The 25552-nt window shown below is 44.0% G+C and overlaps 1 protein-coding gene across 3 annotated transcripts; it reads right to left on the bottom strand.

Moving 5' to 3' along the window:
* Positions 1 to 378: 378 nt before the first annotated feature.
* On the bottom strand, positions 379 to 25283 carry LOC128686407 (uncharacterized). 3 transcript variants are annotated; one of them, XM_070085744.1, is made up of 8 exons: positions 25212 to 25283; positions 23366 to 24778; positions 8322 to 8441; positions 6266 to 6460; positions 3781 to 3999; positions 2548 to 2732; positions 1043 to 1160; positions 379 to 682 (listed from the first exon to the last, which is right to left on the bottom strand). In XM_070085744.1, exons 2-8 carry the CDS (start codon positions 24352 to 24354, stop codon positions 379 to 381), a joined length of 2130 nt encoding a protein of 709 aa, XP_069941845.1. In that variant the 5' UTR covers positions 24355 to 24778; positions 25212 to 25283. The 3 variants fall into 3 exon arrangements, with proteins under 3 accessions (XP_069941845.1, XP_069941844.1, XP_069941846.1); XM_070085743.1 differs by having other exon boundaries at positions 23366 to 24923; positions 25212 to 25276; XM_070085745.1 differs by having other exon boundaries at positions 23366 to 24825; positions 25212 to 25276.
* Between the last annotated feature and the right edge of the window lie 269 nt (positions 25284 to 25552).

The following is a 25552-nucleotide window of genomic DNA, read 5'->3' as shown; positions in this document are numbered from 1 at the left end:
AGAGTTTTGGATTAATTTTGAGTTGAAATTATTATGAGCATGTGAAGTTAAATCATAGCATTCTGTTAGTAAGTTGTTTACTTTACACAACTTGTGAGTGAAGAACTTACTAACAGAATACCTACAGGTAAATTACATTTATAATTGAAAAATTCTGTTAGATATGTACTTGTTAGATATACTTGGCCTATGATAACCCAACAATTCCCCAAAACAATTTAAATCCATGGATTAATGTCTACGTGTGAAGGCAGACACAAACTGCATTCTAAGCTCCCACTGGGGCAACCCTTATCTCTGTCTAAAGCTTTTTAGGGTTCTGCAACTTGTCTTTATCTCCGTACTTGTCAGCAATATTCTATTTCGTTGAGTTAATATCTAAGTCTTCAGGAGTGGTGCCGATCCTCTCCTAGTTCTATTTAGATCTGTATAATTAGTAGTGATGTAGGCTTTCCTAGTTCTATTTAGATCTGTATAATTAGTAGTGATGTAGGCTTTCCAGGAGTCTGGATGGTCTGGGTTGAAGAGTGGAGATGGAACAACAGTACAGCGTCCCCTGAGACGTCTGGTGGTTGGCAGGTGTTGGTAGTGGTGAAAGGTTGTGTTAGTGTGCACCTTGTGACACAACTCACAGAGGCTGCCCTTCAGAAAGGGACGCAGGAACCCCCTCCACACGTGGTACCTGAAGTCAAAATATAATAACTAGCATTTCCTTCGCAGCGTGAACCGAAAATAGATGACCCTTGTAATCCTTTCCATGGATCAGACCTGACTGTCTCTCATTCCTTCATGGCTTTATCACTCCCTATGAATACAATAATAATAGTACCTTTAAGAATAATTCAAGCATTTATACATATTAACATCCTCAACAGGCTATGTGACTGATCAGTATCAATAGTAAACCCTTTCGCTGGTGCAGTAAACCAGAGTTTTAAAATTGAAGTCAAACGGATGAAGCGTTTTCTAGTTACAAAGTAAAGTTTACCAGAAAAAAAGTTCAGGCAACCACTTTCAGGGATACCCAAAACAGTGGTCGTACCTTCCGTAAGCAACGGGGTCGTTATGAAGACGTAGCAGGAGGGCAGCCAGCTCGCTGGGGTGATATCTACGGGCGTCGATGTATGAGTGAGGAGGCAGGTACCTGGTGTAGTTCGCTCCTGAGGAAGAAACAGCGACTCTGTCTTGGCCACAAATAATCCACACTTTTGAGAGGAAAACTCCAGATGACGCTTCAGTCCTTCCTGGAATACTAGCAAGTCATCTACACCGAACCATGTCTCTTATTGGCTAGCACTCTCCTACGCTCAAAGCGTAATAATAATAATAATAATAATAATAACAATAATAATAATAATAATAATAATAATAATAATAATAATAATGATAATAATAATAACAACAACGATCTCAAACACTGATTGCAGTCTGTAATGAATGTCCCTTTTTGTCAATTATTTCTTTCTGATATTCCTATGATCTATGCTAATATTCTCCGGCAGCTACAGTAAAATATCTACGGAGTGTCTTCGCTGCTATTGTACTCTGTTGCTGCCACAAAGACTGCTACTTTTTCCTTGTCTTGTCGGTGGGCCGTAAGACTCAGTACTTCTAACAGTGCTGGCACCTTTCTGGCTGGCAAAAAATGAATAGTCATAATGTTTGCTTTAACTGCTCAACAAAATTGCGAAAACTTACTCTAAATATATAAAAAGATAATCAGTTAATTATTAATATTATTATATATATATATATATATATATATATATATATATATATATATATATATATATATATATATATATATATATATATATATATATATATATATATATATATATATGCGATTTCATAGCATCCTTAACCACACGCAGATCCATACATAAGTGACCAAGTGCTATGTTGAGAATGATACACGATAGTTTGGAAGAGCTAGAGTCACTGAGTACTTTATAACAGCATTTGAAAATTTCCATATATTTTTTTAAGGCTCCAGACATATGCTTCTAACTTTTTTCATGTTTCCGGAGGTCTATGTGAGAGGGAACATACAAAAATTTAATTTTAATCCCTTTGTAATTAATTTGTACTCTTCTGTGACTGGCTTCAAACACAAGCATGTTGCATTTAGATCTTAGGCTATTCATAGTAGGTAATGATTATAGAGAGTAAGATATTTGCAAACTGAAGTTGTAGCTTCTACAAGCCTGAGAGCAATACTACCGTATCAAATTCTCAGATTCAATTTATACTATTATATGAGGGGAGGGACCATTCTGGGTGCCATTCAAGACGTGTTCCAGCATCTCATCATTTAAAAATCTCACAGTCCTTGATTGTAAACATAGAATGGGCGGCTTTCTTTTTTCCTGACAATGTACAACTTCTACCAACATCTTCGGATGTTCACGACATCCACTCCCCACCCCCAACCTTCCAAAGTGCGTAAACTCCCTCATATCCACAATCTCGTTCATTGCTACACCCACACATGTTCTCTAGCACACTCACTTGTTCACTCACACCCTCAATCGACCACAAACTTACCGCCCCACACGATAGGAACAATGTTGTGAACGATAGGATTGTAGAGCTTCTCCGTGATGTAGTCGTCGCAGAAGGCGTTCTCCATGGACAGGTAGAAAGAGTAATTAGGTTGCATCACATTCACCCAGCAGGCGCCTCCCATGATACTCTTCGGCCCACATTTCAGACGTCCGCACTCCCCGTACCTGCCACCACAAGCTTGGTCGGGTCAGGTCAACTTTTAAGCTCAACCATAAATCAGGTCAAGTCAGACTAAGTTCAATCATTATCGGAAATAACCAGGTAAGAAAAAGTTAAGCTATGGTAGGTTTGAGGGCATTGTTATTCAGATCATAGAGGAAAAACTGGTGGTGGGTGTCAAAGTCAGTAGTGACTGTTCCTCAAGCATAAACTAGTTCAGGTGGGATCAACTCGTGGTAGCTTCATGTATAGATACTATTGGTTATACATACAATGGAGTGTTGCTCCAGTGGTCAGCTCGTGCTGTAATTAAAATAATTGTTTATAACATCTGAGAGTGTAATTTCCAGTTATGGTCTCTTACTTGTCTTGCATCAATAGTAAGACAACTCTCCTAATGTATCCTGTCTATTGCCGAGGTGTTGCAAATGTGTCTAATTCCTCATATCGTCTTTACTGTATACCCTGTCTATGCCTTAAAGTATATTTGTGTGCAATGATCATATCTTCTTTTCTGCTTTATTTCAGTGAGGGGAAGGTGTACCATTTTCCATTCTAAATAGCTCTTGGCTCTCAGTTCAGGCACCAGTCTGAATACACCTCTTAGGAAATTTTCATATTTCAGTTTTACTTGGCGGGGGCTTCACAGTGGTGCTGCATACTCAAGACTGTGTTGCAAATATGAGGAAGAAAACGTTTTGAACGAGTCACTGTCTAAATTCCTGAATGTCCCTCCCACGTTCGTGAGCTAAGCCAGTACTGTTCATGCTATTATCTTCGACTTGGTTTCGGGGGACATATTTTGAGTGTTGGTTATTCCAAATTTCTTTATATTTGTTTTTCCTACTGTGCTTCCCTGTACCCGTATCCTGCCCCTCGAACTATGCCTGTTCATTCTTTCAACTCCTCTTATTATTATGTACGCCGATGCCATATCTACACTGGATCTTCTATACTAAATGATGTCAGGTTTAGTTCTTTTTAGTCTCATAGTTCATACCCTTAGCTAATTAGTCTCGTTGCATGAGCATTCCAGCCACATGTAATACTCACGTATCCACAGAGAGGTACTGCTTCAGTTTAGCTACGTACTGCTCCCTCTTGGACCTGGTGGAGCAGTGGCCAGACATCCAAGCCACCACGCGGGGCTTGTTGACGTAAGTAACCCAGGAGGGTCCCAGAACCTCCTCCAGTGTGACGCCCCTCGCCAGCGCCTTCTTTAAACGTCCTACAGCTTCCCCGTGTTCGCTCATTTGATTCGGTCGTAAAGGTCTGGGAGAAAGAGAAGATAACAGCAGAGGATTAGAAAAATAATTTTCATAAGTGGATAGATACCAATAAATACAAATTTACTGTTATGATACTATATACCACCCCATCTATTACTATTATGACTGCTGCTATTATATGTTCGGCTGCACCTACTACATGAGCTTTACGACTACAGTTACTTAGTCTTGTATCACTGCGACTATTAACTATAGCTCTAAACGAGCGCTTAATCGCGGAACTCTGGCACTATCAATGAATGTAATGGTAATAACCTTCTAGAGACGAAGAACCCCTCTTTAGTTCACACTGTAGTGGGCAGTGTAGAACAAGGTGGGATTGACCAGATAGTTGTAGGTGAACGAGATTATACGCAGATAAGTTACGTTACGAAGAATGATTATATCAGTGCCAACACACTATCATCCCCCATGCTCTAGTATGTCTGCTCTAATTACCACTCATTTGTAAGCTTTTTACATCAGCCTACATCATGTAGGCTTCATATACAAATACTGGTACAATTTAAACAGTACTAGCTGAATAAGTGTCAAGTTTTCAATGAAAACTATCACAGTTACTCTTAGTAAGTTCTATGGCTAGTACTACTACAACCACTGTATCTACGACTAACACATAAATATGTGCTATGGTTTCCACATCTACTACTACTATTACTACTTGACACTACACTACTATTGGAACTGCCACTAAAACTACTATCACTTCTACTAATATTTCTACCTTAAGAACATTACTTAGTTGTCTAAAAAAAGAAAGAAAAAGATGTCACACAGCAGGACGGAGAACCAGGAAGTCAGACGGCAGCATATAAGATGACCTCAGTTTAAACCCAGATACAATTAGTGATGGCTTCACTACAACATATTGGCACACTATTTAAATCGAGGAAACTAATTTTATTTCAGTAGCCATACCTGAATGCTATCCGCATAACCAATGCCAAAGTATCACAGACATCAGTGAACCAACACAAAAGGAGTGGCAACGCCATACAACTGGTGCAGTCAAGGAGAGAAGAAACCGCTAAGTGAACTGCTCTTATAAAATATGATCATACTGAGTTGTGTTACATCGCCTCACGCCTGACACAACACACAGGCAGCCCTGAGTTCACTTTCAAACTTTATCATTGACTCAGTGTACCTACTTGACGGTGTGAATATGATAATAGTGTACTGTACAATACCGAAAAATTGGTAGGCGAGACACATGTGCAACAGTTAGGTATGTTTATTTCGAAACGTTTTGCTTATACAGTGAGCTTCTTCAGTCGAACACAGAGACAGCAGAAGCAGTAGAGATCTAAAACGATGTAATCAGTCCATCAGCCTCGAAGATGTGGTTTTGACGTAGTCAGTCCCTCAGCCTGGAACAACTGTTCTGAACCATGGAGCAGAACTCTTCTCCAGGCTGAGTAACCACCTCAAAACTACGTCTTCAAGGCTAATGGACTGATTACATAGTCTTTAGATCTCTACTGCTTCTGCTGCCTCCTCTGTTTTCGACTGAAGAAGCTTAGCGTGTAAGCGAAACGTTTCGGAATAAATATACCTAACTGTTGCACGTGTGCCTTACTTATCTACCTACATCATGCATCTCGGTTGTGCAACGCTGAAATCCATGCTAGAAGACAGATTTTCACAATATAGCACGTCAGTGTACCACAGCAGATGGCAGTGCGCTACCAGCCAGAGTCCTCCCACATCAATGCCTACCTGAGTACCCAAGTAATTTAAACGTTTCCTAACTACAAAATGTTCATTACAGGTGCACAGAGTGAAGTGTGTCACCATGTTTATCAATCATTCCGTTTCTGATCCCCAGTGGAAATAAGTCACTTTGTCTTGACTTTTTTGGGTCATCCTGAATAAACTTACCTGAATAAACTTACTTATTGTACCTGAATAAACTTACCAACTTGTGCTGTACAAGTAAACAGTAATAAAACAAAGTAGTGTGATAAGCTTTGATTTCTAATTTCCTGAAAACAATGTTACGTTTAATGGGGGATGAGTGTTAACTGCAAAATGACGCATCTGCTCATAGTTACCAGACGGAGTATCGATCCCACAATAAATAGGATATAATATTTATAATAATATATTTTTATGTATACGAACATGTTATGAATAAATAAAATAAAATAGTATTCTAGGAAGGAATTTACCAGGAACTATAATGTGCAGTGGTGAGTATTTCAGAAGTAAGGTGGTGCTTGTTAAACAGAAACACTGTCGTCGTGTACCTTAAGGAGGCTCCGAGGGAGAGGAAGTAGCCGTTGAATGCGACCACATCAGACTGTGTGTGGTAAGTCATGGTCCAGTTGAGGAGAGAACTGGCCTGCCTGGAGAAGGCCTGGCTGGGGGGAGCTTCTACGTCCACCAACACCCACCGCTGCTCCCTCGGTACTCTCTGCGTCGGTAGTGACTCCCATGGGTACCTGTCAAGCAGGTGGTGAATTATGTGGCTTCTATGTCTCCAGTGTCTGTCACACCTAGTTCACTGTCTCCATATATATTATATATATATATATATATATATATATATATATATATATATATATATATATATATATATATATATATATATATATATATATATGTCGTGCCGAATATGTAAAACTGGTCAATTAGCAAGAACTCATTTAAAATTAAGTCCTTTCTAAAATTTTCTCTTATACGTTTAAAGATATATTTTTTACATTAATGTAAATGTAAAAAAATTTAATTTTGCACGAAAAGATCTTAGAAAACTTACCTAACCTTATTATAACAAGAGCAATTTATTTTAGCCTAACCCAACTAAATATATTTTAGATTTGTTTACAATAATTTAATACTAAACAAACACAGTGAAATATATTTTTTTCATTAGGTTCAGAATGATTCTGGCGAAATTATATATATATATATATATATATATATATATATATATATATATATATATATATATATATATATATATATATATATATATATATATAACAATCGCAGACGGGCGATCTTAACTATGCTGGACAAGCCACGGGGGGATGGGGGGAATCTTTAGCTCAAGTACTTTCAAACCTCTCAGTACGTCATCAGGAGCTGTGTAATGTTGCAGGGGAGCAACCAAACCAGGGAGTGAGGTCTCAGAGTAGCGTAGGTGTCACCGGCCACAGTTACCCTTAGACTGGGTTAGTGGTCGGTGCCAACCCCACCCTACCATCATCCCCTACTACTCATATGGGGTAGGAAAGTAGGAAATTATAAGATATAAAAAGCCAGCCCCAAGCTTTTTCTAATCTTTTATAACAGGTCATGTGGTTTGAGAAAATAAGTTTCTCGTTAGATGCTGTAGACATGGATAGCTATTATTCTGTGACCTTTTCAAATAATGAAAGAAAGGAATACAATGTGCTCTTTGTCTGTTTAAATGTCCTGCTCTGGGGTACTCTAATGTTCTACCGACGTACTCAGAAGTATCTCTTATAATTTCCTACTTGACATCTCAAAACCCCTCCTACCCCATATGGGTAGTGGATGGGATGATGGTAGGGTGCGGTTGGCACCGACCACTAACCCAGATTATTTATTTATTTATTTATGTTTTGGCAAATAGTACATTGAGATTATGTATTTACAATAATGGGTTGCAATGCAAAGAGAGCCTCTATTATGCCTAGGCATTATGGGTAACCAACTCCAGTGACACCTACGCTACTCTGAGACCTCTCTCCCTGTTTTGGTTGCTCCCTTGCAACATTGCACAGCTCCTAATGACGCACTAAGAAGTGTGAAAGTACTTGAGCTAAAGATTTCCACCCCCCCCCCGTGGCTTGTCCTGCACACACACACACACACACACACACACACACACACACACACACACACACACACACACACACACACACACATATATATATATATATATATATATATATATATATATATATATAATATATATATATATATATATATATATATATATATATATATATATATATATATATATATACAGAGAGAGAGAGAGAGAGAGAGAGAGAGAGAGAGAGAGAGAGAGAGAGACAGACAGACAGAGACAGAGAGAGGAATCAGTTTGCCACGTTGAAAGAAGGCATTCAGTGTGTTAAAAATATTAGCAAATGAATACACACCAAACAGACCATATACCAAGATACACTAAATATATTGACTGTGCATAGACAAGAATACATAAAATAGATCGTACATACACAAGTGCACACAAAATAGGTCCTACATAAAGTGGAATACACCAAATAGACCGTACATACACAAAGACACAAAATACACAGTACTCACGCGAGTGCGCGAAAGAGGACTGCGTGTGCCTGGCCAAGCAGAGAGTGGTCGTAGGTGAAGTTACAACGCCAGGAGGGACACCCCTCCTCCCGAAGACCTGACGAGGTGGTGGTCCCGAACCTGCAGTAGAAGTGCACGTCCTTAGTCATGGGTGTGAGAAAGGCACACACTGCTGCTGTGTGTGGCGCACACACACACACACACACACACACACCTAGAAAGGAATGATCTCATCAACAGCAGCCAACATGGTTTCAGGGACGGGAAATCCTGTGTCACAAACCTACTGGAGTTCTATGACATGGTGACAGCAGTAAGACAAGAGAGAGAGGGATGGGTGGATTGCATTTTCTTGGACTGCAAGAAGGCGTTTGACACAGTTCCACACAAGAGATTAGTGCAAAAACTGGAGGACCAAGCAGGGATAACAGGAAAGGCACTACAATGGATCAGGGAATACTTGTCAGGAAGACAGCAGCGAGTCATGGTACGTAGCGAGGTGTCAGAGTGGGTACCTGTCACAAGCGGGGTCCCACAGGGGTCAGTCCTAGGACCAGTGCTGTTTCTGGTATTTGTGAACGCCATGACGGAAGGAATAGACTACGAAGTGTCACTGTTTGCAGATGACGTGAATTTGATGAGAAGAATTCATTCGATCGAAGACCAGGCAGAACTACAAGGGGATCTGGACAGGCTGCAGGACTGGTCCAGCAATTGGCTCCTGGAGTTCAACCCCACCAAGTGCAAAGTCATGAAGATTGTGGAAGGGCAAAGAAGACCGCAGACGGAGTACAGTCTAGGGGGGCCAGAGACTACAAACCTCACTCAAGGAAAAATATCTTGGGGTGAGTATAACACCAGGCACATCTCCTGAGTTGCACATCAACCAAATAACTGCTGCAGCATATGGGCGCCTAGCAAACCTCAGAACAGCATTCCGACATCTCAATAAGGAATCGTTCAGGACCCTGTACACCGTGTACGTTAGGCCCATATTGGAGTATGCGGCACCAGTTTGGAACCCACACCTAGCCAAGCACGTAAAGAAACTAGAGAAAGTGCAAAGGTTTGCAACAAGACAACTCCCAGGGCTAAGAGGTATGTCCTACGAGGAGAGGTTAAGGGAAATCAATCTGACGACACTGGAGGACAGGAGAGATAGGGGGGACATGATAACGACATACAAAATACTGAGAGGAATTGACAAGGTGGACAAAGACAGGATGTTCCAGAGATAGGACACAGCAACAAGGGAACACAGTTGGAAGTTGAAGACTCAGATGAATCACAGGGATGTTAGGAAGTATTTCTTCAGCCACAGAGTAGTCAGGAAGTGGTTCAGGGAGAATGACCTAGTAGCGACCAGTGAAGAGGCGGGGCCAGGAGCTCGGACTTGACCCCTGCAACCTCAACTAGGTGAGTACAACTAGGTGAGTACACACACACACACACACACACACACACACACACACACACACACACACACACACACACACACACACACACACAAACACACACACACACGGATGGACGAGGATCAGGCAGGACTACAAAGAGACCTGGACAGGCTACAAGCCTGGTCCAGCAACTGGCTCCTTGAATTTAACCCTGCCAAATGCAAAGTCATGAAGATTGGGGAAGGGCAAAGAAGACAGCAGCCAAATATAGTTTAGATGGCCAAAGACTGCAAACCTCACTCAAGGAAAAAGATCTGGGGGTGAGTATAACACCGAGCATATCTCCTGAGGCGCACATCAATCAGATCTTCCAGCTCCTGCACCCAACATCTTGCTCCTGGGGGATTTCAACTTAAGGCACCTAAAATGGAGGAATATAGCAAATAATATTGTTGCAGTAATAACACCAGGAGGCAGCTCTGATGAAAACTCACACTGAATTGCGTAGGGAGACACTGGTCAGAGAAATAGCAAGCATCGAACTTAAGCTAAAGGAATCTTATAGGAGTCAGGAATCGCGGGAAGAACTAAAAGTCATAAATGAAATCGAAAGAAACCCAAAGTATTTCTTCTCCTATGCCAAATCAAAGTCGAGAACAACGTCCAGTATTGGGCCCCTACTTAAACAAGATGGGTCCTAAACAGATGACAGCAAGGAAATGAGTGAGCTACTCAAGTCCCAATATGACTCAGTTTTTAGCAAGCTGCTAACCAGACTGAGAGTCGAAGATCAAAATGAATTTTTTATGAGAGAGCCACAGAATTTGGTTAACACAAGCCTATCCGATGTTATCCTGACGCCAAATGACTTCGAACAGGCGATAAATGACATGCCCATGCACTCTGCCCCAGGGCCAGACTCATGGAACTCTGTGTTCATCAAGAACTGCAAGAAGCCCCTATCACGAGCCTTTACCATCCTATGGAGAGGAAGCATGGACACGGGGGTCGTCCCACAGTTACTAAAAGCAACAGACATAGCCCCACTCCACAAAGGGGGCAGTAAAGCAACAGCAAAGAACTACAGACCGATAGCACTAACATCCCATATCATAAAAATCTTTGAAAGGGTCCTAAGAAGCAAGATCACCACCCATCTAGAAACCCATCAGTTACACAACCCAGGGCAACATGAGTTTAGAACAGGTCGCTCCTGTCTGTCTCAACTATTGGATCACTACGACAAGGTCCTAGATGCACTAGAAGACAAAAAGAATGCAGATGTAATATATACAGACCTCGCAAAAGCCTTCGACAAGTGTGATCATGGCGTAATAGCGCACAAAATGCGTGCTAAAGGAATAACAGGAAAAGTCGGTCGATGGATCTATAATTTCCTCACTAACAGAACACAGAGAGTAGTAGTCAACAGAGTAAAGTCCGAGGCAGCTACGGTGAAAAGCTCTGTTCCACAAGCCACAGTACTCGCTCCCATCTTGTTCCTCATCCTCATATCTGACATAGACAAGGATGTCAGCCACAGCACCGTGTCTTCCTTTGCAGATGACACCCGAATCTGCATGACAGTGTCTTCCATTGCAGACACTGCAAGGCTCCAGGCGGACATCAACCAAATCTTTCAGTGGGCTGCAGAAAACAATATGAAGTTCAACGATGAGAAATTTCAATTACTCAGATATGGTAAACACGAGGAAATTAAATCTTCATCAGAGTACAAAACAAATTCTGGCCACAAAATAGAGCGAAACACCAACGTCAAAGACCTGGGAGTGATCATGTCGGAGGATCTCACCTTCAAGGACCATAACATTGTATCAATCGCATCTGCTAGAAAAATGACAGGATGGATAATAAGAACCTTCAAAACTAGGGAGGCCAAGCCCATGATGACACTCTTCAGGTCACTTGTTCTATCTAGGCTGGAATATTGCTGCACACTAACAGCACCTTTCAAGGCAGGTGAAATTGCTGACCTAGAAAATGTACAGAGAACCTTCACGGCGCGCATAACGGAGATAAAACACCTCAATTACTGGGAGCGCTTGAGGTTCCTAAACCTGTATTCCCTGGAACGCAGGCGGGAGAGATACATGATTATATACACCTGGAAAATCCTAGAGGGACTAGTACCGAACTTGCACACGAAAATCACTCACTACGAAAGCAAAAGACTTGGCAGACGATGCAACATCCCCCCAATGAAAAGCAGGGGTGTCACTAGCACGTTAAGAGACCATACAGTAAGTGTCAGGGGCCCGAGACTGTTCAACTGCCTCCCAGCATACATAAGGGGGATTACCAACAGACCCCTGGCAGTCTTCAAGCTGGCACTGGACAAGCACCTAAAGTCGGTTCCTGACCAGCCGGGCTGTGGCTCGTACGTTGGTTTGCGTGCAGCCAGCAGCAACAGCCTGGTTGATCAGGCTCTGATCCACCAGGAGGCCTGGTCACAGACCGGGCCGCGGGGGCGTTGACTCCCGGAACTCTCTCCAGGTAAACTCCAGGATAACTGCTGCAGCATACGGGCGCCTGGCAAACCTACGGATAGCGTTCCGATACTTCAGTAAGGATTCGTTCAAGACTCTGTATACCATTTACGTCAGACTCATACTGGAGTATGCAGCACCAGTTTGGAATCCACACCTGGTCAAGCACGTCAAGAAATTAGAGAAAGTGCAAAGGTTTGCAACAAGACTAGTCCCAGAGCTAAGGGGACTGTCCTACGAAGAAAGGTTGAGGGAAATCGGCCTGACGACACTGGAGGACAGGAGGGTCACAATTGGAAGTTGAAGACTCAGATGAATCCAAGGGATGTTAGGAAGTATTTCTTCAGTCATAGAGTAGTCAGGCCGTGGAATATCCTAGAAAGTGACGTAGTGGAGGCGGGAACCATACATAGTTTTAAGGCGAGGTATGATAAAGCTCGTGGGGCAGGGAGAGAGAGAACCTAGTGGCAATCAGTGAAGAGGCAACCACAAATAGGTTAGTAAATAGGTGAGTACACACAGACACTGGATGAAAAATTCAGTAAATGAAATGATGGAATACGTGATCACAAAATGTAACAAGGCAGAGGAGAGGTTCATACCCAAGGGCAACAGAATCAATGGTAACACCAGAAACGAGCCCTTGTTTCACGCAAAGGTGTAGAGAGGCCAAAACTAAGTGCGCTGGAGAATGAAAAAGTGCAGAAGAACCAATGCCGGGTCACCAAAATGGAAGAGACCCGGGCCGGGATACCATACCGGCGAATCAAATAGAATAGAATAGAAAGTGCAGAAGACAAAGGACCCAGGAAAATAAGGAGATTAGTCGAAGAGCCAGAAATGAATATGCACGGATAAGAAGGGAGGCCCAGCGGCAATACGAGAATGATATAGCATCGAAAGCCACATCTGACCCAAACCTGTTGTACTGCCATATCAGGAGGAAGGAAGGAAGGAGGGGAGATCACAAAAAAAGAAAAAGAAGTATGGGAAAAGCTCAACACGAGATTTAAGTATTTTCAGTGGAGACAGAAAGAATTCTAGAAAAGTTCAATGATATCGTACACCAACAAGTGCTGGATTCAATACACACAACCGAGATGGAGACGAGGCCACTAAACGAACTAGATACCTCAAAGGAGGAGGAATGGGCGCCTGTGACGAGTGGGGTTCCACAGGGGACAGTCCTATGGCCGGTTCTGTTTCTGGTGTATGTGAATGACATGATGGAAGGGATATACTCAGAGGTGTCCCTATTCGTAGACGATGTGAAGCGAATACGAAGAATTCAAACGGATGAGGATTAGGTAGGACTACAAAGGGATATGGACAGGCTGCAAGCTTGGTCCAGCAACTGGCTCCTGGAATTTAACCCCACCAAGTGCATATAGATTTGGGAAAGTCAAAGAAGACCGTAAACGGAGTACACGCTAGGGGAGGGGGGCAAACGCTATAAACTACACTCTAGGAAAATGATCTTGGGGTGAGTATCATACCGAGCACATCTCATAAAGAGCACATTAACCAAATAACTGCTACAGCACATAGGCGCCTGGCAAACCTAAGAATAGCGTTTCAGTACATGAGCAAGGAGCCATTCAAGACACTGCACACCATGTACGTTAGGCTCATGCTGGAGTATGCAACACCAGTATGGAACCCACACCTGATTAAGCACATCAAGTTATTAGAGAAAGTGCAAAGGTTTGCAACAAGACTAGTCCCGGAGCATAGGAGTATGTCCTAAGAGGATTATAATTGTAACCATGGGGAACGCTAAACCCGTAGGATTATACAGCGCATGTAGGGGGATAGAAGGTATTCAGGCTCAATTCAGGGAACTGGAGCACAAATCCAATTCCCTAGATCAAGAGCCTCTCGCCAGCCTCAAGGAACCTCCCTTGAGTGGTCCTAAGTGGACACTGGAGTACTGGAGGGATGGGGGAGGGGCATGATAACGACATATAAAATATCGAGGGGAATTGACAAGGTGAATAAGGACAGAATGTTTCAGAGGTGTGACACAGCAACAAGGGGCCACACCTGGAAGCTGAAAACTTAGATGAGTCACAGGTATGTTAGGAAGCATTTCTTTACTCAGAGTTGTCAGGAAATGGAACACTCTGGCGAATGATATAGTGGAGGCAGGATCCATACATAGCTTTAAGAAGTGGTACGATAAAGCTCATGGAGCAGGGAGAGTGAACACAGTAGAGACCAGCGAAGAGGAGAGGCCAGGAGCTGTGGTTCAAAACCCCTGCAACCACATATAGGTGAGTACATAACTCCCCCCCCCCACACACACAGTAGGGACACCGAGCGCGTGAGTCACGCCTTCCGTGCTCCGCGAATATGTGTTTTTTTGTTGCAAAGTGTGTTAGGGTAGTGAACAATCTAGAAGCTATTTACAATCTGCCTGAGCCACAAAAGTGTGGGGAGAGCCACAATTTTGTAAGTGATCTAGAAAGTAAACCGTGGTGGCAGACAGAGCGGGCAGGCTAGTGTGGATGGTAAGGCGATGTTGTCACGTGTCACCCAAGAAAGCTAATAAAGTGAAACAATCGTGTGTCCAGTGAGAGAAATACAGTGAATAGGGTACATTATTTTCGAGAAGAAATTGAGGTGCATCTACGCCAGGACGTCACATCGAGCTGGACAATCTACAGGCTGCAACAGCTGCATTGCAAGTACTGTACTCACCTATGAGTGGTTGTGAGGATGTGGGGTTACAAGTTCCAATTAACCGCCAAGCTGATTGCGAATGGTCTCTCATAGCACGATAAAGAATAGACACTCTAAGTATTCAATATGGAATAGCAATTGGTAATTCAATGAACAAGGCGAGTAACTTACTATAAGCTAGGTGGCAGGACAAACTTTTAAGGGCAACATTGTAAGTAGGTGGGGTCAAGTCCCAGGAGGGTGGGGGTCAGGTCACAAGAAGTTGCGGTCAGTCAAGGACCACTGAGACTCACATTACACCGCACAAGTCACCTCCCTCACACACACACACACACACACACACACACACACTCACATACACACATACACACATACACACACACACACACACACATAACACACACACAACACACAAACACCACACACACAACACACACACACACACACACACACACACACAACACACACACACAACACACACACAACACACACACAGCACACACACACACACACACACACACACACACACACACACACACAACACACACACAACACACACACACACACACACACACACACACACACACACACACACACACACACACACACACACACACACAAAAACAACACACACACACACACACAGCCAGACTCACACATACACTCCCCCCTCCCCACCGACATCTCACTCCTTCCCCTGATCCCTCCCCTCCCTCTTTCACCCTCCCCCTCCCCACCTCTCCCTCCTTCCCCCTGTCCCTCTCCCACTCACCCACTTGCTTCTCCCTCCTTCCCACTCCCCCTCCCCACTCTCCCAAATAGCCACAGTTCCTCCTCTACCTCCCCCCACCCCACACTCTGACATACACACTACTAACCTAACACACAGAATTGCATAGGTTTCCCACTCTGAGGCAATCAGGATAAAACAAAAATGGGTTGCCAGAGAGCAACAAGAAAAACCAAGGGACAGGAGGAGGAAGCTGCAAAGGAAGATTGGGCAGCAGAGCTCACAAAAAGGGAACATGAATAGGAAAAGAAACTAGAAGAACTTAGCATGAGAATGGAAGAGAGGATAGATATGGAAAGCAGGAAGTGGGAGGTGCAAGTCAAAGCAGCAGAGGCCAGGATACAGAGTTTAGAAGAGGAAGTGAAAAATCTGAAACAGCCTAAAGAACTAAAGAACATTTTGGGATTGACAACAGAGACTGCTACCTCAGTCACAAATAAGGGGACTGTAGGGAAAGAAGGAGCAAAACTGCATGTAGAAGCTCTATCAGTGGAGACTGTAGTAAATGAAAGAGCTAAGCTATATGTGGAAGCCCTAACAGACCACAGCAGAGCCCAGGGAAAGCCGAGAAGGGAAAATGACAGGCCACTGAGCCCAAGTACATTAGCTAGTGAAACTAAAGAAAGGAAAGCTGCAATGGAGGAAATCAAATTGAATGAGGGGATACACAGGGATATGCAGTGGTAGAATGAAAGGGTGAGGTCAGTCTTTGTGTATGGGCTCCAGGAAGTTGAAGGGGAAACATATGAAGCAAGAAAACAAGGGGGAAAAAAGCAATTGAAAGCATCATGAAGATGACATGACCCAGCTGGAAAATTTTCGGAGAATAGGGGGGTTTGTAAAAAAAAGAACCCAGCCAGTGAAAGTGACCTTCAAGGCAGAATCGACTCGGAACAGGATCCTGCAGGAGAAAGCACGATTAAGGGACATGCCGGCATACAGGAAGGTGTATCTCGACCGCGACAGAACACAAGAAGAAAGGCAGAAACTGAGAGAGATGGTACAAAGGCGAAAGGAGGAAAGAGAGGGGATGGAGAAGACAGACAGGGGATCCCAGACACAGGAAGAAGATCAAATACAGCCTCCCTCATAACTTCCTATAGAAGCCTCCCAACCAGGTCAACCCCAGTGCAACCAAACACTCAAAACCAAAACACACATGCCACATCCAATGCCCCCACCCACTGCATTACAAACTCCATCCCCACAGCAACCACCCATAGTTCCTTATCAGGTCTCCCGCTTCCCCAACCCCAATACACCTCCCAGACCACAGTCTTAGAAAAGAAGTTGAAGGTGTGGTATACAAATGCAGATGGAATAACAAATAAGTATGAGGAGTGGCACAAAAGAATCAAGGAGACATCCCCAGACATAATAGCACTCACAGAAACAAAACTCACCAGAATAAAAACAGATTCAATCTTTCCATCTGGATATCAAATCCTCAGGAAAGACAGAGGGAGGAGAGGGGGAGGAGGAGTTGCACTGCTCATTAAAAACCAGTGGGGTTTTGAGAAAATGGAAGGAATGGATGGCACGGGCGAAAGGGACTACTTAGTAGGAACAATCCAGGCTAAGGGACATAAGGTGGTAATTGCAGTAATGTACAACCCACCACAGAACTGCAGGAGGCCAAGAGAAGAATACGATGAGAGCAACAGAGCAATGGTCGACACACTAGCCGTGGTGGCCAGGAGAACTCACATGGGGGGAGCAAAGTTACTAGTTATGGGTGATTTCAATCACAAGGAGATTGACTGGGAAAATCTGGAGCCCCATGGGGGTCCCGAAACATGGAAAGCCAAGATGATGGATGTGGTACTGGAAAACCTCATGCATCAACATGTTAGAGACACTACCAGAGAGAGAGGAGAGGATGAACCAGCAAGACTGGACCTTGTATTCACCTTGAGTAGTTCGGACATTGAGGATATCATGTATGAAACTCCCCTGGGAGCTAGTGATCATGTGGTTCTGTGCTTCGACTACATAGTTGAGCTCCAAGTGGAGAGAGTAGCAGGAATAGGATAGGAAAACCAAACTACAAAAGGGGGAACTACTCAGGCATGAGGAACTTCCTTCAAGACATTCAGTGGGAGAGGGAACTGACAGGAAAACCAGTACAAGAAATGATGGACTATGTGGCAACAAAATGCAAGGAGGCAGAGGAGAGGTTTGTTCCCAAGGGAAACAGAAATAATGGGAAGAACAGAACGAGTCCTTGGTTCACCCAAAGGTGTAGGGAGGCAAAAACTAGGTGTACTAGAGAATGAAAAAGGTACAGAAGACAGAGAACTCAGGAAAATAAAGAGATTAGCTGAAGAGCCAGAAACGAATATGCACAGATAAGAAGGGAGGCTCAGCGACAATATGAAAATGACATAGCATCGAAAGTCAAGACTGACCTGAAGCTGTTGTACAGCCACATCAGGAGAAAAACAACAGTCAAGGACCAGGTAATCAGACTGAGGAAGGGTGATGGGGAATTCACAAGAAACGACCGAGAGGTATGTCTGGAGCTCAACACGAGATTTAAAGAAGTATTTACAGTGGAAACCAGTAGGACTCCAGGAAATCAGAACAGGGGGGTACACCAGCAGGTGCTGGATGAGGTACATATAACCAAGGAGGAGGTGAAGAAGCTGCTATGCGAACTTGACACCTCAAAGGCGGTGGGACCAGACAACATCTCTCCGTGGGTCCTTAAAGAGGGAGCAGAGATATTGTGTGTACCATTAATAAAGATCTTCAACACATCATTTGAAACTGGGCAACTCCCCGAGGTATGGAAGATGGCAAATGTAGTCCCAATTTTTAAAAAGGGAGACAGACATGAGGCACTAAACTACAGACCTGTATCACTAACGTGTATAGTATGCAAGGTCATGGAGAAGATCATGAGGAGAGTGGTGGAGCACCTGGAAAGAAACAAGTGTATAATTGACAACCAGCACGGTTTCAGGGAAGGAAAATCCTGTGTCACAAACCTACTAGAGTTTTATGACAAGGTGACAGAAGTAAGACAAGAGAGAGAGGGGTGGATCGACTGCATTTTTTTGGACTGCAAGAAGGCCTTCGACACAGTTCCTCACAAGAGGTTACTGCAAAAGCTAGAGGATCAGGCACACATAACAGGAAAGGAACTGCAATGGATCAGAGAATACCTGACAGGGAGGCAACAACGAGTCATGGTACGTGACGAGGTGTCAGAGTGGGCACCTGTGACAAGCGGGGTTCCACAGGGGTCAGTCCTAGGACCTGTGCTGTTCTTGGTATATGTGAACGACATAACGGAAGGGATAGACTCAGAAGTGTCCTTGTTTGCAGATGATGTGGAGTTAATGAGAAGAATCAAATCGGATGAGGATCAGGCAGGGCTACAAAGAGACCACGTGGTTCTGTGCTTTGAATACATAGTAGAGCTGCAAGTGGAGAGAATAACAGGAGTTGAATGGGAAAAGCCTGACTATAAAAGAGGGGACTACATAGGGTTGAAGAACTTCCAGCGGGAGGTCCAGTGGGACAGAGAACTGGCAGGAAAACCAGTAAATGAAATGATGGAATATGTAACAACAAAATGCAAGGAGGCAGTGGAAAGGTTTATTCCCAAGGGCAACAGTAACAATGGGAAGACCAGAACGAGCCCCTGGTTTACCCGACGGTGTAAGGAGGCAAAAACAAAGTGCAATACAGAATGGAAAAAGTACAGAATGCAGAGAACACACGAAAATAGGGAGATCAGTCGCAGAGCCAGGAATGAGTATGCACAGGTAAGGAGGGAGGCCCAGCGACAGTATGAAAATGACATAGCATCCAGAATCAAGACTGACCCGAAACTGTTGTACAGCCACATCAGGAGGAAGACAACAGTCAAAGACCAGGTGATCAGATTAAGGACAGAAGGTGGAGAACTCACAAGAAATGATCAGGAGGTATGTGAGGAGCTGAACAGGAGATTTAGGGAAGTTTTTATAGTAGAGACAGGAAGGGCTGTGGGAAGACAGCACAGAAGGGAACATCAAGAGGGAATATACCAACAAGTGTTGGATGACATACAAACAACCGAGGAGGAGGTGAAGAAGCTCCTAAGTGACCTTGACACCTCAAAGGCGATGAGACCGGACATCTCCCCAGGGGTCCTTAGAGAAGGAGCAGAGATGCTGTGCGTGCCCCTAACCACAAACTTCAACACATCCCTTGAAACTGGGCAACTACCTGAGAAATGGAAGACAGCTAATGTAGTCCCCATATTTAAGAAAGGAAACAGAAACGAGGCGCTAAACTACAGACCTGTGTCTCTGACATGTATTGTGTGCAAAGTCATGGAGATGATTATCAGGAGGAGAGTGGTCGAACACCTGGAAAGGAACAAGATTATAAATGAAAACCAGCATGGGTTCATGGAAGGCAAATCGTGTATCACAAACCTCGTGGAGTTTTATGACAAGGTAACAGAAGTAAGACACGAGAGAGAGGGGTGGGTAGATTGCGTTTTCCTAGACTGCAGGAAGGCCTTTGACACAGTTCCCCACAAGAGATTAGTGCAGAAGCTGGAGGATCAGGCGCATGTAACAGGGAGGGCACTGCAATGGATCAGGGAATACCTGACAGGGAGGCAGCAACGAGTCATGGTACGTGAAGAGGTATCACAGTGGGCGCCTGTGACGAGCGGGGTCCCACAGGGGTCAGTTCTAGGACCAGTGCTATTTTTGATATATGTGAACGACATGATGGAAGGAATAGACTCTGAAGTGTCCCTGTTCGCAGATGATGTGAAGTTGATGAGAAGAATTAAATCGGATGAAGATGAGGCAGGACTGCAAAGAGACCTGGACAGGCTGGACATGTGGTCCAGTAACTGGCTTCTCGAATTCAATCCAGCCAAATGCAAACTCATGAAGATTTTGGGAGGGGCAAAGAAGACCGCAGACAGAGTATAGGCTAGGTGGACAAAGACTACAGACCTCACTCAGGGAGAAAGACCTTGGGGTGACCATAACACCGAGCACATCACCGGAGGCACACATCAAACAAATAACTGCTGCAGCATACGGGCGCCTGGCAAACCTGAGAATAGCGTTCCGATACCTTAATAAGGAATCGTTCAAGACACTGTACATTGTGTATGTTAGGCCCATACTGGAGTATGCAGCACCAGTCTGGAACCCACACCTGGTCAAGCACGTCAAGAAATTAGAGAAAGTACAAAGGTTTGCAACAAGGCTAGTCCCAGAGCTCAGGGGAATGTCGTACGAGGAAAGGTTGAGGGAAATCGGACTGACGACACTGGAGGACAGAAGGGTCAGGGGAGACATGATAACGACATACAAGATACTGCGGGGAATAGACAAGGTGGACAGAGATAGGATGTTCCAGAGAGGGGACACAGGGACAAGGGGTCACAACTGGAAGCTGAAGACTCAGACGAGTCACAGGGACGTTAGGAAGTATTTCTTCAGTCATAGAGTTGTCAGGAAGTGGAATAGCCTAGCAAGTGAAGTAGTGGAGGCAGGAACCATACATAGTTTTAAGAAGAGGCATGATACAGCTCAGGAAGCAGAGAGATGACCTAGTAGCGATCAGTGAAGAGGCGGGGCCAGGAGCTGAGTCTCGACCCCTGCAACCACAATTAGGTGAGTACACACACACACACACACACACACACACACACGCACACACGCACGCACACACGCACGCACACACGCACACGCGCACACACACGCACACACACACTCGTTTATTCTGGGATAAAATGTATGAGCGCCGTTACCAGGAGACGGTATGTTTGGTCTACTCAAACACTAAACACACTGATCACTCTTACTCACTACACTAACTACTAACAACTCTACTCTCACTGCACTAACTACATGACTGTCACTACACACTAGCTACAGTCACCATTCACTGATAGTTGTGTCGCCTGAGCGACTACTGTATTGTGCACTCGCACCTCATCCTGTGAGCGGTAGCGCAAAAAAAAGATTGAGATGTCTCAGTGGGTCTTTGTTAGACCCCATTGAACATACCTAGAGTATACATGGAGGGTGTTCCAGGTGTCAACGCCCCAGCGGACCGGTCCATGACCAGGCCTTGCGGGGGATCAGGGCATGATCAATCAGGCTGTTACTGCTGGCCACACATAACTTGACATACGAACCACAGCCCGGCTTGTCAGGTACTGACTTTAGGTGCCTGTCCAGCTCCCTCTTGAAGACAGCCAGGGGTCTGCTGGTAATCTCTCTTATGTATGCTGGGAGGCAGTTGAAGTCTTGGACCACTGACACTTATTGTGTTGTCTCTAGTGCACTCATAGCACCCTTACTTTTCATTACGGGGGATGTTGCATCACCTGCCGAGTCTTTTTGCTTTCGTAGGGAGTGATTTCCGTGTGCAGATTTGGGACTAATTCCTCTAGGATTTTCCAAGTGTATATTATCATATATCTTTTTCTCGCCAGCATTCCAGGGCGTAAAAATCAAGGGACTTCAGCCGTTCCCAGTAATTTATGCGTTTTATTGTACTTATACGTGCAGTGAAATATACTAGAATATACATATTCTAGTATAATCTAAAAGTCTGCCTTGAAAGGGGCCATTAATATACAGCAGTACTCCAGCCTAGTGAGGACAGGTGATGTGAAAAGGATCATCATTGGCTTGCCATCCCTAGATTTGAAGGTTCTCATTGTCCATCCTATCATTTTGATAGTATATGTGGTAGATACATTGGTGTGATCTTTGAAAGTGAGATTCTCTGACATTATCACTCCCAGCTCCTTCACATTAGTTTTTCGCTCTATTTGTGGTTGAAATTTGTTTTATGCCCCGATCCAGTTTTTATTTCCTCGAGTTTTCCATAGCGAAATGGAATTTTTCCTCACTGAACTTCATATTGGTGTCTTAGGACCATTTAAAGACTTGAGTAATGTCCACTTGGAGATTTGCAGTGTCTTCCATGGATGACACAGTCATGCAAATTCGGGTGTCATCCGCAAAGGAGGACACGGTGCTGTGGCTTATATCTCTGTCTGTGTCAGATTTCAGAAAAAGGATGGGGGCGAGTATCGTACATTGTAGAACAGAGCTTTTCACCGTAGCCGCCTCTGACTGTACTCTGTTTACCATTACTCTTTCGTGTTCTATTGGGTAGGGAGTTATAGATCCACATACCCACTTTTCCTGTTACTCCTTTGTCACGCATTTTGTGTGTTGTTACACCATGATCGCACTTGTCGAAGGCTTTCGCAAGTCTGTGTATACTACATGTGCTTCTTGTTTGCCATCCAGTACATCCATGACTACATCATATTGGTCCAGTAATTGTGAGTTGTTATATTGTTAATAAGAAATATTGGTTATTTCATTTTCTAAAATTACTTCGTATAGTTGTGTACATTAAGGAATACACATCTAATCACACTCGTCATCCTCTCACTGAAGCTATTTCTCTCCTATTATTCTTTATGGCTATTAATATTTTCCCTGCTCGCCCAATTTATCGTCCGTCTCCCTCTGTCTCTACCCATTTCTTGAGTGTTCAACCCTTTTAAGTTTCCTGATTTACTCGTATTTCTCTATCAGTCTGTATCTTTTATATTTGTGCCACATCCCCTGCAACCCCCCTTCTCTCTCTCTCTCTCTCTCTCTCTCTCTCACGACTCACCTGTTGGACCAGTCGCCCCCGAACCACTGGTCCCAGAATAATATAATTTTCCAGGTCTGGTTCTCAGCAGGTGTGTGTGTATGCAGTTGTCCATAGGTCTTGCTGGACCCAGCTTTGTCCTCGTGTACTCTCACTTGTTCCTTGTCTTCACCTCTCGCCTGGTCCTTGTCTTCACCTCTCGCCTGGTCCTTGTCTTCACCTCTCGCCTGGTTCTTGTCTTTACCTCTTGCCTTGTTTTTGTCCTCGTCTCCTCTCCTCTGCACCTTGCCCTCGTCTCTCGACTGGTTCCTGTTCTTGTTTCCTCTCATCTTTTTATTGTCGTCACCTCTTGCTTGCTTCCTGTTATCTTTTCCTCTCGCCTTTTTCTTGTCCTCACCCCTTGCCTGGTTCCTGTTCTCGTTTCCTTTCTTGCCTGGTTTCTGTTCTTGTTTCCTGTCCTTATCTCTTGCCTGGTCCTTGTCCTCGCCACTTGCCTGGTCCTTGTCCTCACCACTTGCCAGGTCTTTGTCCTCGCCACTTGCCTGGTCCTTGTCCAAGCCAGCTGCCAGGTCCTTGTCCTTGCCACTTGCCAGGTCCTTGTCCTTGCCACTTGCCAGGTCCTTGTCCTCGCCACTTGCCTGATCCTTGTCCTCGCCACTTGCCTGATCATTGTCCTCGCCACTTGCCTGATCATTGTCCTCGCCACTTGCCTGGTCCTTGTCATCGCCACTTGCCTGATCATTGTCCTCGCCACTTGCCTGGTCCTTGTCATCGCCACTTGCCTGGTGCTGTTCCTCAACGCTTGCCTGGTCAGTATCCTCACCTCTTCCCTCTACCGTCTCCTGGCGTCGTGTCCCCCACACTGCCGCTGGCAGTGAGTTAGTGAGGGTTTGAAAGATGGGTTTACTGAGGAGGGAGCTCTCTGTGCCATTGTATATAAAACAGAAGAACAGAGTGAACACGACGAGGCTGAGCACCACGGCCAGGACCTGTGCTCTCAGGTTGCTCATGCTCACTCAGCCTGGATTACCTGGTAATTACAAACTCAAGATACCACTGGAACGAAACAATACACACACAGAGAAGCAGAAATAGAGAAGGAGCATATATATATATTTTTTTCAGAGACTTCATTATCAAAGAGACAGAAGCCGCTTTCTTCGCTTTTCCTTCTTCGGTGGTAAAATATTTCCAATTTTTACTCTAATGCAAAAGCATTGTTTTCTTTAATGCCAAAAAAAACTCTTCTTCGAGGCCAATACACTTTTTTCAGCACCAATACACTTTTTTCAGCACCAATACACTTTTTTCAGCACCAATGCACTTTTTTCTTTAACACAAATATAGTTTGTTCAGTGCGCATTTTGTCTTTCAGGTGAATTACATTTTCTTTTCCAACACAAATCCACTAATTATTCTTGTTAATTGTCTTTCCTAAAGAAATGATTTTTATTATATCATTGAAGGCCTCAGTTGTGTAGCTTGAGTTATGGAAAAAAATATATTATAATCGACAAAGCTAACATTTTTTTTTATTGAGAAACGTAGTCTTCATTCCTTAATTCTAAAATTATCTATCCTGTACCGTGAAAATATCATTAATTTCATAAACGTAAAATATAGTTTTAAAACACAGCTAACAATAAGGTATTTAGATATTTTTTCCTCTCTCTCTCGACGGGTATTTAAAAGCTATGAATACACAGAAATATATGAAATATGCCAAATCGTATATATTGGGATGTACGTGAGAGAATTTAATGGTTTTCAGAGGTGACACACGTATTGCGTCCGTAATCTACAGGTCTTGCCTCGTTTCACTTGATTCCAGTTTCGTGGAAACTGTGTAAGAAAGCTCATTACACACCACTAGAGTTAGCAGGAGGTAGAGCTGGAGAGAGAGAGAGCTCACGGTGCGGTAGCGCAGACACACCAACCCTCACTAGTCAATAACACACTGAGAGACGCTGCACCAGGAGTGGCGCAGCCCAGAAGCACTAGTCACTAGTGATGTACCTGTGACCTGTTTCTATGTTTTTGCCCTCCCAGGCTGTTTCCGCTAGCGACCTGCAAGTCGTAGATCACAGATGGTTCAGGTAGAGGTGGCTGAGCTTATTGAATACCCTAATACGTTTCTTGGGTCACTGAGGTAGAGAAGGCTGGCAATATAAACACAAATGCAGTATAAAGGATCACATTATACTGCAT

This window comes from Cherax quadricarinatus, chromosome 17 (genome assembly GCF_038502225.1).
Source record: "Cherax quadricarinatus isolate ZL_2023a chromosome 17, ASM3850222v1, whole genome shotgun sequence".
Classification (NCBI taxonomy): domain Eukaryota; kingdom Metazoa; phylum Arthropoda; class Malacostraca; order Decapoda; family Parastacidae; genus Cherax; species Cherax quadricarinatus.
Note: the sequence above shows the minus strand (reverse complement) of the source record. Positions and strands in the feature narration are given on the sequence as shown.

Coding starts and splice junctions, on each gene's coding strand:
- LOC128686407 (XM_070085744.1), bottom strand. CDS start 24,354: ATGAGCAACCTGAGAGCACAGGTCCTGGCCGTGGTGCTCAGCCTCGTC. Junction 4,000..6,265: donor TCCCTCGGAGCCTCCTTAAG/GTACACGACGAC, acceptor TCTTTCTCCCAG/ACCTTTACGACCGAATCAAA. Junction 1,161..2,547: donor TGTTCCTATCGTGTGGGGCG/GTAAGTTTGTGG, acceptor TTTCTTCCTCAG/GAGCGAACTACACCAGGTAC.